The sequence below is a fragment of the Petromyzon marinus genome, chromosome 19 (genome assembly GCF_048934315.1).
Source record: "Petromyzon marinus isolate PM22_M1 ecotype Great Lakes invasive population chromosome 19, UKy_Petmar_22M1.pri1.0, whole genome shotgun sequence".
NCBI lineage: Eukaryota > Metazoa > Chordata > Hyperoartia > Petromyzontiformes > Petromyzontidae > Petromyzon > Petromyzon marinus.
The window spans coordinates 1,856,525-1,870,593 of NC_133685.1; the positions used below are offsets into that span (position 1 = coordinate 1,856,525).

Below are 14,069 nucleotides of genomic sequence, written 5' to 3' on the forward strand. Positions count from 1 at the left end.
TTAAAACGCACGGCACCACTGCGATCGCGTTCCCGGCACCACTGCCATCCATGCATTGCGTCAGCTCGTTCGATTAGTGGGAAATATTGAAGGGAAATATTTACGTAAAAACAATAATAATGTTTTTTTAAGCAGTGCCCAAGTCATCGCATTTTGACGGGTGAACATTTGCCAAATGGTAGCAAGGGGTTGAGCCTCGGCAGTGCTTGGATGGGCGACGGCCATGCATAACAGGTGCTATAGGCTGCGGTGGGGCTACGTGGTGAGCGGCACAGGGCAGTGGGGGAACGTCCCACGTCTACGCTCCCCGCCTTCACCAACCCGCACTGACCAGCGTGGTGAAGTATGGTCAAGTAACCCCCACGACCCACACTGCGTAAGGAGGCCCTCATCCAGCAGTTGATTGGCAAGGCGCTGTCTTGCACGTCATTATTACTGTTGTTGTTGCTATTTAGTAGCTGGTGCATTTAAACATTGATTTGTGTGAGGCCCTCATGGGCAGTGGATGTGTGGTTGCTGGGTGATGCATGCTGTTGTGGTTCAACTGTTAGAAGGAAGCTGTTCTGTCACATTCTCCGTGACACGAACGCGAGACATCGTCCTTAGAAGCTGTTAGTTCCGTGACAATCCCTGTTACACTGACACGTGACATCGCCGTTAGAAGCTGTTAGTTCCGTGACAATCCCTGTGAGACTGACACGTGACATCGCCGTTAGAAGCTGTTAGTTCCGTGACAATCCATGTGGCAGTGACATGTGACATCGCCGTTAGAAGCTGTTAGTTCCGTGACAATCCATGTTACACTGACACGTGACATTGCTGTTAGAAGCTGTTAGTTTCGTGACAATCCATGTGACACTGACACGTGACATCGCCGTTAGAAGCTAATTAGTTCCGTGACAATCCCCGTGACACTGACACGTGACATTGCCGTTAGTTCCGTGACAATCCCCGTGAGACTGACACGTGACATCGCCGTTAGAAGCTGTTAGTTCCTTGACAATCCCCGTGACACTGATACGTGACATCGCCGTTAGAAGCTGTTAGTTCCGTGACAATCCCTGTGAGACTGATACGTGACATCGCCGTTAGAAGCTGTTAGTTCCGTGACAATCCCTGTGAGACTGACACGTGACATCGCCGTTAGAAGCTGTTAGTTTCGTGACAATCCCCGCGACACTGACACGTGACATCGCCGTTAGAAGCTGTTAGTTCCGTGACAATCCCCGCGACACTGACGTTATTGAACAACAGTTCGTTTTTGGCACGTTAATTGTTAATTGAATTAAAGGAGCAAATGCATGACATAAAATGAGAGAGGACAAGCTTGCCGCTGGCTGAGCACGCGATGGCCCGAGGCGCGGCGTTTAAAGGCCACGGCTTCTCCGTGTTTGTCAGCTTCCCCACGAGCCCTGCCCTTGCGAGACGAGCGACGGTTTGGCGAGGCCTTCATGCAGCAGTGGACAGACCGCGGCCGATGGCGATGGCTGTTCAAACCGGATGCCCCGTGGAGAGGGCAACGACCCCCGGCGGGCGTCGTTACACCGACGACGACGACGACGACACCGCGCGAGGAAACGACGGTCGGGGTTCGTCACCGTGCGCTGGGACGCTCTTTGGCTTTTTACACCGGTGAAGAGAAAGATCGACGATCGACCAGAGTCGCATCGGTCGGTTCAGTCCACCGGCACGGAAGTTACAGCGGCGGCGGCAGCGGTCGCAAGGGCTCGAAAATCCACACACCCTGGGGTTGTCAGCGGTGGGACTGGGCAGTCTGGGTAGCCGCCCGAGACGGACCACGAGGGGCCGCTACGTCGCAGTTCGTGGGTGCCCATCTCAAATGTCCACGGCGGTGCCAAATTGGTCGTGACGTTCGGCAACTTTTGGTGTTTTTTCGCGTGGAATGTTTACGCGTGACAACAAATCCACTGCCTTCACCATCCCGCACTCACCGGCGTGGTGAGGTTTGGTCTAGTAATCCCCCTAACCGGGAAGCCCTGTGTGTATCGTGTAACGTTAATTACCTTTCAGTTGAATAATTTTTTATTTAATTCATACAATTATAAATCTTTCTGTACGATTTACAATAAGTTACCGCCAAAATACTGCTGTTATTATTCGTGTGATTTGATCAACATGATTATTCAGCATATTTGCAGTACTAAAATTAGCCATACAAGTCAACTTTTCGAATTTCTCTCAGTTTCTCGTTCGTCGCTGTCACACAAAAAAAGCCCTTCTCGATGTGCAGACCTCGGAGGGAAAAGCACAAGTTGCTGGTGTTAGAAGCCTGCGGTTAGTTTCACCACGGTCCGCGTGACACCGATTGCCCGGCACTGCTGCCCCGTGGCGCTTGCACCGCTTTTCCACCGGCACGTCTGAGCCGAGCCCATTGCGGGGGCCCTCACGGTTTTGTTTTCCCCCACCGGCTATTTGCCGAGCCGAGCCGGAACCCAAACCGTGATGCGCTGGCCTCGCAAGAAGACGTGCGTGTGTTTGTATTGTGGAACCTCGTTGGCACCGTACGTAGCCAACCGCGCTAATCGGAGGTGCGGGGGGAAGGAGAACAAACTAAACTCAAAATTCACTTTTAAAGAAATGAGTTTTCAATCAAAATTATTTAAAAGTGCAAAGCTCCCAGTGGCTTCCTAATAGCACCATCTGACTCGGGGCCAAGCAGGGCCAGGCGCGGGGCTACCGCCGCATTCCTCGGTACACTGAGAGGGCACGGCATCCTCACGTCAACTGTACACGCGCGTCTCGACCCGTTTGTCGATTGTGACGTCGGCGGACCGGCTCGGCTACTGCAGTGGACCGGCTGGCTTGGCTGGCTTGGCTCGAGCCCTGGCGCAGCTCGGTTGTGCGGTGGAAAAGCGGTCATTGTCACGCCGGCCCGGGGAACGCATGGCCGGCCGGCGGGGCAGCTGGACGTACTGATTTCACAAAACTCTCCCAAGAAGGCGGTCCCGCAGTCGCACAGCGGCAAGGTGGTGTTGCTTTGGCACTGCCTGTTGTTGTTGCACGGGTTGGGCAGGCACCTGTCAAAGCCTGTTTAGTTTATGTAAAAAATAAAAACACACGCGCGCACCTCCGATTAGCATGGTTGGCTGTGTACGCTGCGAAAGAAGTTCAACATACGGTGCATTCATACGTCAGGCACGTGGATCGCCGTTCCTTCAGTCTGCTTCTTCCTCTCCCCCTCACTTGGGGACCTTGAACACGGCAGGGAGATCGAGGGCGGCTTCCCCTCGCCTCCCTCGACAAGTGAGTTTCGGGTGACGCCGTCACCTCAACCGCAGGGCGGCGTCATACCCGGAACGATGGCGCCAACACTCGCGGGCAGGAATCCAACCGAGGTGATGTGAATCGCACGGCCGATTGTATCCACCGCACCACAACAACTTAGTAACACCCCGCCACAAACACACGCGTACAAGATAAAACACACAGCTGACAACTGCAATCCGAACATTGTAAATAAGTTAAAGGTAAAGGCGCAGCCCTGCAATTGCTCACTCACGCTACTGCTGGCGGAAGGGCCTCCAGTAGAGAGCCCCTCTAGAGGGCATCTAGGCCCACTGCCCTTCCACACTGGCCAGACGTCTCGGAGTACCCACACTTGACCCCACCACACGCGTCCTGCCCATCGACGGACAGAGGTGCGGCAAGTTGAGCAATCCGCGGCACTCCTTCGACCGCCACGCCTGGGAGACCGAACCGCACCGGCGACCTCCACGTTGCAAAAGTCCGGCGCGCTGTCCGTTCCATCGCGACAGCGCCGGCCTGCCCAAGGGCGCTCGCTGGGCGCAACGGACACACTCACCGGTGCTCTTGACGCTGGTGGTGGGGGGCGTAGTCGGCGTGCTGGTGCTGATGACACCCGCGCTGGTGCTGGGCGACTGAGAGCTCGTGCTGCTAGGGGTTGTGGTGGTGCTGGAATTTGTGGTTGTGGTGGTGGAGTTTGTGGTGGTGATGGGGGTTGTGGTGGTGCTGTAGTTTGTGGTGGTGCTGGGAGTTGTGGTGGTGCTGGGGATTGTGGTGGTGCTGGAGTTTGTGGTGGTGCTGGGGGTTGTGCTGGAGTTTGTGGTGGTGCTGGGGGTTGTGGTGGTGCTGGAGTTTGTGGTGGCGCTGGGGGTTGTGGTGGTGCTGGAGTTTGTGGTGGCGCTGGGGGTTGTGGTGGTGCTGGAGTTTGTGGTGGCGCTGGGGGTTGTGGTGGTGCTGGAGTTTGTGGTGGTGCTGGGGGTTGTGGTGGTGCTGGAGTTTGTGGTGGTGCTGGGGGTTGTGGTGGTGCTGGAGTTTGTGGTGGTGCTGGGGGTTGCGTCGCCACCACCGCTGCCGGGCAACGTCGAGTTCATGCCGCCGAGCGTGCTGTTGCTGGGTTGTGTCCCCGTCAGGGACGTTGCCGCGGTGTCTGGAACAAGAGGAGGGTGGTCACGGTGACGACGCGCCCCGTGGCACACGAGTATAACGCGTTTTTGCCATGACACGGCCCTTCCATTTGGGAACGCTTTTCGCGCAACGCAGAAAGCGCGCACCGTTATAACGCGGTTTCTGAGCGGGTTAGCTTTGGCAATTCACGCCGATACAGCTGCATGACGTATGCCTGCCACTAAGTGAAACACTATTCCCCGTGTTAAAACATTTAATTTAGTCCGTTGAAATATTGATTACCAAGAGCAGCTTCTGCGTGACATTTAAAAACGCGGCGTGGATTCAACAGCAACGAAGCAGGATGTGGGCCACACTCAAGAGCGGGGTTCGGGACGCGGCGCTTATCCAGGCAGCGGAAACCAAAGCAAATCCACGAACAAAAGACGCAACCAGAATTCCACGCAGGTTGTCGCCGTCCAGACCGCCCCCAAACAAAAAAGACCGAACACAAATGCCGGATGAATGAAGACTGCGTCGGGAGGAGCTTCTGAGAGGCGTCGCTCACTCACCGGGACGCGCGGTGCCGTTGCTGACGACGGCGTCCGGAGGTCTCGCGCTGGAGGAGGTTGACACGCTGGACGGGACCGTGATGCCTGGCACGCGAGACACTGGGCGTTAGGGCAGCGATCGTAAGACTCTGAACGCGTCAGCTACGTCGCCGCGGCGATGGAGTGGCGCTTGGAGTGAGGGCGGACAGCTTGTGGGGGTTAGCGGCGGCTGCGCTTGACCGTTGTGCTATGGCAGCTCAAGGGAGGGGCCGTACAAATGTTGAACTTTCAAACCTCTGAAGGAGGTATAAAGTCGAATCCTGACAATTTTGGGCCACGTCTTTCTGGGGAGTAAAATTTTGAACCTTTGAGATCAGGCGTCACAAAACATGCACGCTCCGAAAATGCACACTCATTCCAAAACACGCAATGCATTTTCCAATTTTAATAAATAAGAACTACTTTTATCATGTTAATCGTGTCACTACAACCCCGCAATGTCACCAATCTCACCAGTCACTCACAGCTAAATGAATGTTAATGATCACGTCGGCATGCACGTGCAATGCACTGCGAACTTAATAACAAGTACTCGAACTTACAAGCGCTTGTCCGCTGTACGTCCGCTGTACGTGTGTAATACGCACTGCCGCCGTACCCACTGTACGCATGAATGCTGTTCAACGTTGAATGAACGTCACACTTCAACTTTGCTGCAACGGCGCCGGACCGATGATGCAATCGACGGGTCGAAGCATGCATCACCTTCAGCGCACGTGTAACAATCGACTCGTCGAAGCATGCATCACCTTCAGCGCACGTGTAACAATCGACTCGTCGAAGCATGCATCACCTTCAGCGCACGTGTAACAATCGACTCGTCGAAGCATGCATCACCTTCAGCGCACGCGTAACAATCGACGCGTCGAAGCATGCATCACCTTCAGCGCATGCGTAACAATCGACGCGTCGAAGCATGCATCACCTTCAGCGCATGCGTAACAATCGACGCGTCGAAGCATGCATCACCTTCAGCGCATGCGTAACAATCGACGCGTCGAAGCATGCATCACCTTCAGCGCATGCGTAACAATCGACGCGTCGAAGCATGCCCAAAAACGGAAAGCGTCAGCGGTGCTCGAACGACGTCACGCCGGCAAGGCCCGCTACTGCTTGCCGACACCGCATGCTAAGCCAATGGGTGCACGTGCCATTGTGGCGTTACCTGTGGCGACGGTGCTGGGTGTGGGGATGGGCAATGTGAGGTTAGTAGCCGCGGTTGGATTTGTCACATTTTCTGTGCCATTGACGTTAGGAACTGCAGCAGGAGCACCGGTGTTAGAAGCAGGAGTTGGTATTGGCACAGTCTCTGTGAAACCGACGTTAGGCTTTGCCGATGTAGCACCGATGTTAGAAACGGGAGTTGGTATTGGCACAGTCTCTGTGACACCGACGTTAGGCCTTGCCGATGTAGCACCGATGTTAGAAGCAGGAGTTGGTATTGGCACAGTCTCTGTGAAACCGACGTTAGGCTTTGCTGATGTAGCACTGGTGTTAGAAGCAGGAGTTGGTATTGGCACAGTCTCTGTGACACCGACGTTAGGCTTTGCCGATGTAGCACCGGTGTTAGAACCAGAAGTCGGTGTTGGCACAATCTCTGTGAAACCCACGTTAGGCTTTGCCAATGTAGCACCGGTGTTAGAAGCGGGAGTTGGTATTGGCACAGTCTCTGTGACACCGACGTTAGGCTTTGCCGATGTAGCACCGATGTTAGAAGCAGGAGTTGGTATTGGCACAGTCTCTGTGAAACCGACGTTAGGCTTTGCTGATGTAGCACTGGTGTTAGAAGCAGGAGTTGGTATTGGCACAGTCTCTGTGACACCGACGTTAGGCTTTGCCGATGTAGCACCGGTGTTATAAACGGGAGTTGGTATTGGCAGAGTCTCTGTGACACCGACGTTAGGCATTGCTGATGTAGCACTGGTGTTAGAACCAGGAGTTTGTGTTGGCACAGTCTCTGTGACACCAACGTTAGGCTTTGCTGATGTAGCACTGGTGTTAGAAACAGGAGTTGGTGTTGGCACAGTCTCTGTGACACCGACGTTAGGCTTTGCTGATGTAGCACCGGTGTTAGAAGCGGGAGTTGGTATTGGCAGAGTCTCTGTGACACCGACGTTAGGCTTTGCCGATGTAGCTCCGGTGTTAGAACCAGGAGTTGGTATTGGCACAGTCTCTGTGACACCAACGTTAGGCTTTGCCGATGTAGCACTATTGTTAGAAACGAGAGTTGGTATTGACACAGTCTCTGTGACACCGACGTTAGGCTTTGCCGATGTAGCATCGGTGTTAGAACCAGGAGTTGGTATTGGCACAGTCTCTGTGACACCGACGTTAGGATTTGCCGATGTAGCACCGATGTTAGAAACGGGAGTTGGAATTGGCAGAGTCTCTGTGACACCGACGTTAGGCTTTGCTGATGTAGCACCGGTGTTAGAACCAGGAGTTGGTATTGGCACAGTCTCTGTGACACCGACGTTAGGCTTTGTCGATGTAGCACTGGTGTTAGAAACAGGAGTTGGTATTGGCACAGTCTCTGTGACACCGACGTTAGGCTTTGCTGATGTAGCACCGGTGTTAGAACCAGGAGTTTGTGTTGGCACAGTCTCTGTGACACCGACGTTAGGCTTTCCCGATGTAGCTCCGGTGTTAGAACCAGGAGGTGCTATTGGCACAGTCTCTGTGACACCTACGTTAGGCTTTGCCGATGTGGCACCGGTGTTAGAACTAGGAGTTGGTATTGGCACAGTCTCTGTGACACCAACGTTAGGCTTTGCCGATGTAGCACTGGTGTTAGAACCAGGAGTTGGTATTGGCACAGTCTCTGTGACACCAACGTTAGGCTTTGCCGATGTAGCTCCGGTGTAAGAACCAGGAGTTGGTATTGGCAGAGTCTCTGTGACACCGACGTTAGGCTTTGGTGATGTAGCACCGGTGTTAGAACCAGGAGTTGGTGTTGGCACAGTCTCTGTGACACCGACGTTAGGCTTTGCCGACGTAGCACCGGTGGTAGAAACGGGAGTTGGTGTTGGCACAGTCACTGTGACACCGACGTTAGGCTTTGCCGATGTAGCTCCAGTGTTAGAACCAGGAGTTGGTATTGGCACAGTCTCTGTGACATCGACGTTAGGCTTTGCCGACGTCGCACCGGTGTTAGAAACGGGAGTTGGTATTGGCACAGTCTCTGTGACACCGACGTTAGGCTTTGCCGATGTAACACCGGTGTTAGAACCAGGAGTTGGTATTGGCACAGTCTCTGTGACAACGACGTTAGGCTTTGCCGATGTAAAACCGGTGTTAGAAACGGGAGTTGGTATTGGCACAGTCTCTGTGACACCAACGTTAGGCTTTGCCGATGTAACACCGGTGTTAGAAACAGGAGTTGGTGTTGGCACAGTCTCTGTGACACCGACGTTAGGCTTTGCTGATGTAGCACCGGTGTTAGAACCAGGAGTTGGTATTGGCAGAGTCTCTGTGACACCGACGTTAGGCTTTGCCGAAGTAGCACCGGTGTTAGAACCAGGAGTTGGTATTGGCACAGTCTCTGTGACACCAACGTTAGGCTTTGCCGATGTAGCACTGGTGTTAGAACCAGGAGTTGGTATTGGCACAGTCTCTGTGACACCAACGTTAGGCTTTGCCGATGTAGCTCCGGTGTTAGAACCAGGAGTTGGTATTGGCAGAGTCTCTGTGACATCAACGTTAGGCTTTGCTGATGTAGCACCGGTGTTAGAACCAGGAGTTTGTATTGGCACAGTCTCTGTGACACTGACGTTCGGCTTTGCCGACGTAGCACCGGTGGTAGAAACGGGAGTTGGTGTTGGCACAGTCACTGTGACACCGACGTTAGGCTTTGCCGATGTAGCTCCGGTGTTAGAACCAGGAGTTGGTATTGGCACAGTCTCTGTGACACTGACGTTAGGCTTTGCCGATGTAGCTCCGGTGTTAGAACCAGGAGTTGGTATTGGCACAGTCTCTGTGACACCGACGTTAGGCTTTGCCGACGTCGCACCGGTGTTAGAAACGGGAGTTGGAATTGGCACAGTCACTGTGACACCGACGTTAGGCTTTGCCGATGTAGCACTGGTGTTAGAACCAGGAGTTGGTATTGGCACAGTCTCTGTGACAACGACGTTAGGCTTTGCCGATGTAACACCGGTGTTAGAAACGGGAGTTGGTATTGGCACAGTCTCTGTGACACCAAAGTTAGGCTTTGCTGATGTAACACCGGTGTTAGAAACAGGAGTTGGTGTTGGCACAGTCTCTGTGACACCGACGTTAGGCTTTGCCGATGTAGCGCCGGTGTTAGAAACGGGAGTTGGTATTGGCACAGTCACTGTGACACCGATGTTAGGGTTTGCCGATGTAGCTCCGGTGTAAGAACCGGGAGATGGTATTGGCACAGTCTCTGTGACACTGACGTTAGGCTTTGCCAATGTAGCACCGGTGTTAGAAACAGGATTTGGTATTGGCAGAGTCTCTGTGACACTGACGTTAGGCTTTGCCGATGTAACACCGGTGTTAGAAGCAGGAGTTGGTACTGGCACAGTCTCTGTGACACCGACGTTAGGCGTTGCCGATGTAGCACCGGTGTTAGAAACAGGAGTTGGTATTGGCACAGTCTCTGTGACACTGACGTTAGGCTTTGCCGATGTAACACCGGTGTTAGAAGCAGGAGTTGGTATTGGCAGAGTCTCTGTGACACCGACGTTAGGCTTTGCCGACGTCGCACCGGTGTTAGAACCAGGAGTTGGTTTTGGCACAGTCTCTGTGACACCAACGTTAGGCTTTGCCGATGTAGCACTGGTGTTAGAAACGGGAGTTGGTATTTGCACAGTCTCTGTGACACCGACGTTAGGCTTTGCCGATGTAACACCGGTGTTAGAACCAGGAGTTGGTATTGGCACAGTCTCTGTGACAACGACGTTAGGCTTTGCTGATGTAAAACCGGTGTTAGAAACGGGAGTTGGTATTGGCACAGTCTCTGTGACACCAACGTTAGGCTTTGCCGATGTAACACCGGTGTTAGAAACAGGAGTTGGTGTTGGCACAGTCTCTGTGACACCGACGTTAGGCTTTGCTGATGTAGCACCGGTGTTAGAACCAGGAGTTGGTATTGGCAGAGTCTCTGTGACACCAACGTTAGGCTTTGCCGAAGTAGCACCGGTGTTAGAACCAGGAGTTGGTATTGGCACAGTCTCTGTGACACCAACGTTAGGCTTTGCCGATGTAGCACTGGTGTTAGAACCAGGAGATGGTATTGGCACAGTCTCTGTGACACCAACGTTAGGCTTTGCCGATGTAGCTCCGGTGTTAGAACCAGGAGTTGGTATTGGCACAGTCTCTGTGACACCAACGTTCGGCTTTGCCGACGTAGCACCGGTGGTAGAAACGGGAGCTGGTGTTGGCACAGTCACTGTGACACCGACGTTAGGCTTTGCCGAAGTAGCTCCGGTGTTAGAACCAGGAGTTGGTATTGGCACAGTCACTGTGACACCGACGTTATGCTTTGCCGATGTAGCTCTGGTGTTAGAACCAGGAGTTGGTGTTGGCACAGTCTCTGTGACACTGACGTTAGGCTTTGCCGACGTCGCACCAGTGTTAGAAACGGGAGTTGGAATTGGCACAGTCACTGTGACACCGACGTTAGGCTTTGCCGATGTAGCACTGGTGTTAGAACCAGGAGTTGGTATTGGCACAGTCTCTGTGACAACGACGTTAGGCTTTGCCGATGTAACACCGGTGTTAGAAACAGGAGTTGGTATTGGCACAGTCACTGTGACACCGATGTTAGGGTTTGCCGATGTAGCTCCAGTGTAAGAACCGGGAGATGGTATTGGCACAGTCTCTGTGACACTGACGTTAGGCTTTGCCAATGTAGCACCGGTGTTAGAAACAGGATTTGGTATTGGCACAGTCTCTGTGACACTGACGTTAGGCTTTGTCGATGTAACACCGGTGTTAGAAGCAGGAGTTGGTATTGGCACAGTCTCTGTGACACCAACGTTAGGCTTTGCCGACGTCGCACCGGTGTTAGAACCGGGAGTTGGGTTTAGCACAGTCTCTGTGACACCGATGTTAGGCTTTGCCGACGTCGCACTGGTGTTAAAACCGGGAGTTGGTTTTGGCACAGTCTCTGTGACACCAACGTTAGGCTTTGCCGATGTAGCACCGGTGTCAGAACCAGGAGTTGGTATTGGCACAGTCACTGTGACACCGACATTAGGCTTTGTCGATGTAGCACTGGTGTTAGAAACGGGAGTTGGTATTGGCACAGTCTCTGTGACACCGACGTTAGGCTTTGCCGATGTAGCTCCGGTGTTAGAACCAGGAGTTGGTATTGGCACAGTCTCTGTGACACCGACGTTAGGCTTTGCCGATGTAGCCCCGGTGTTAGAAACGGGAGTTGGTATTGGCACAGTCTCTGTGACACCGATGTTAGGCTTTGCTGATGTAGCACCGGTGTTAGAAACAGGAGTTGGTATTGGCACAGTCTCTGTGACACCTACGTTAGGCTTTGCCGATGTAGCACTGGTGTTAGAAATGGGAGTTGGTATTGGCACAGTCTCTGTGACACCGACGTTAGGCTTTGCCGATGTAGCACCGGTGATAGAAACGGGAGTTGGTATTGGCACAGTCTCTGTGACACCGACGTTCGGCTTTGCCGATGTAGCACCGGTGTTAGAACCAGGAGTTGGTATTGGCACAGTCTCTGTGACACCGACGTTAGGCTTTGCCGATGTAGCACTGGTGTGCGAACCAGGAGTTGGTATTGGCACAGTCTCTGTGACACCGACGTTAGGCTTTGCCGATGTAGCACTGGTGTTAGAAACGGGAGTTGGTATTGGGACAGTCTCTGTGACACCGACGTTAGGCTTTGCCGATGTAGCTCCGGTGTTAGAACCAGGAGTTGGTATTGGCACAGTCTCTGTGACAACGACGTTAGGCTTTGCCGATGTAACACCGGTGTTAGAAACAGGAGTTGGTATTGGCACAGTCACTGTGACACCGATGTTAGGGTTTGCCGATGTAGCTCCGGTGTAAGAACCGGGAGATGGTATTGGCACAGTCTCTGTGACACTGACGTTAGGCTTTGCCAATGTAGCACCGGTGTTAGAAACAGGATTTGGTATTGGCACAGTCTCTGTGACACTGACGTTAGGCTTTGTCGATGTAACACCGGTGTTAGAAGCAGGAGTTGGTATTGGCACAGTCTCTGTGACACCAACGTTAGGCTTTGCCGACGTCGCACTGGTGTTAGAACCGGGAGTTGGTTTTAGCACAGTCTCTGTGACACCGAAGTTAGGCTTTGCCGACGTCGCACCGGTGTTAAAACCGGGAGTTGGTTTTGGCACAGTCTCTGTGACACCAACGTTAGGCTTTGCCGATGTAGCACCGGTGTTAGAACCAGGAGTTGGTATTGGCACAGTCACTGTGACACCGACATTAGGCTTTGCCGATGTAGCACTGGTGTTAGAAACGGGAGTTGGTATTGGCACAGTCTCTGTGACAACGACGTTAGGCTTTGCCGATGTAGCTCCGGTGTTAGAACCAGGAGTTGGTATTGGCACAGTCTCTGTGACACCGACGTTAGGCTTTGCCGATGTAGCCCCGGTGTTAGAAACGGGAGTTGGTATTGGCACAGTCTCTGTGACACCGATGTTAGGCTTTGCTGATGTAGCACCGGTGTTAGAAACGGGAGTTGGTATTGGCACAGTCTCTGTGACACCTACGTTAGGCTTTGCCGATGTAGCACTGGTGTTAGAAATGGGAGTTGGTATTGGCACAGTCTCTGTGACACCGACGTTAGGCTTTGCCGATGTAGCACCGGTGATAGAAATGGGAGTTGGTATTGGCACAGTCTCTGTGACACCGACGTTCGGCTTTGCCGATGTAGCACCGGTGTTAGAACCAGGAGTTGGTATTGGCACAGTCTCTGTGACACCGACGTTAGGCTTTGCCGATGTAGCACTGGTGTGCGAACCAGGAGTTGGTATTGGCACAGTCTCTGTGACACCGACGTTAGGCTTTGCCGATGTAGCACTGGTGTTAGAAACGGGAGTTGGTATTGGCACAGTCTCTGTGACACCGACGTTAGGCTTTGCCGATGTAGCTCCGGTGTTAGAACCAGGAGTTGGTATTGGCACAGTCTCTGTGACACCGACGTTAGGCTTTGCCGATGTAGCCCCGGTGTTAGAAACGGGAGTTGGTATTGGCACAGTCTCTGTGACACCGATGTTGGGCTTTGCTGATGTAGCACCGGTGTTAGAAACGGGAGTTGGTATTGGCACAGTCTCTGTGACACCTACGTTAGGCTTTCCCGATGTAGCACTGGTGTTAGAAATGGGAGTTGGTATTGGCACAGTCTCTGTGACACCGACGTTAGGCTTTGCCGATGTAGCACCGGTGATAGAAACGGGAGTTGGTATTGGCACAGTCTCTGTGACACCTACGTTAGGCTTTGCCGATGTAGCACTGGTGTTAGAAATGGGAGTTGGTATTGGCACAGTCTCTGTGACACCGACGTTAGGCTTTGCCGATGTAGCACCGGTGATAGAAACGGGAGTTGGTATTGGCACAGTCTCTGTGACACCGACGTTCGGCTTTGCCGATGTAGCACCGGTGTTAGAACCAGGAGTTGGTATTGGCACAGTCTCTGTGACACCGACGTTAGGCTTTGCCGATGTAGCACTGGTGTGCGAACCAGGAGTTGGTATTGGCACAGTCTCTGTGACACCGACGTTAGGCTTTGCCGATGTAGCACTGGTGTTAGAAACGGGAGTTGGTATTGGGACAGTCTCTGTGACACCGACGTTAGGCTTTGCCGATGTAGCTCCGGTGTTAGAACCAGGAGTTGGTATTGGCACAGTCTCTGTGACAACGACGTTAGGCTTTGCCGATGTAACACCGGTGTTAGAAACAGGAGTTGGTATTGGCACAGTCACTGTGACACCGATGTTAGGGTTTGCCGATGTAGCTCCGGTGTAAGAACCGGGAGATGGTATTGGCACAGTCTCTGTGACACTGACGTTAGGCTTTGCCAATGTAGCACCGGTGTTAGAAACAGGATTTGGTATTGGCACAGTCTCTGTG

At 53.1% G+C, this 14,069-nt stretch overlaps 1 protein-coding gene across 1 annotated transcript in view; it reads right to left on the bottom strand.

Annotated features, from left to right (window-relative positions):
* Nucleotides 1–14,069, bottom strand: part of LOC142925112 (uncharacterized) — a 57,957-nt gene that overhangs the window by 36,400 nt on the left and 7,488 nt on the right. Inside the window, exons 6-8 of the mRNA XM_076067980.1 lie at nucleotides 4,941–5,024; nucleotides 3,824–4,411; nucleotides 2,935–3,048 (exon numbers count right to left, since the gene is read on the bottom strand). Of these exons, the coding sequence (XP_075924095.1) occupies nucleotides 2,935–3,048; nucleotides 3,824–4,411; nucleotides 4,941–5,024 (786 nt within the window). The remainder of the gene's footprint in view (nucleotides 1–2,934; nucleotides 3,049–3,823; nucleotides 4,412–4,940; nucleotides 5,025–14,069) is intronic.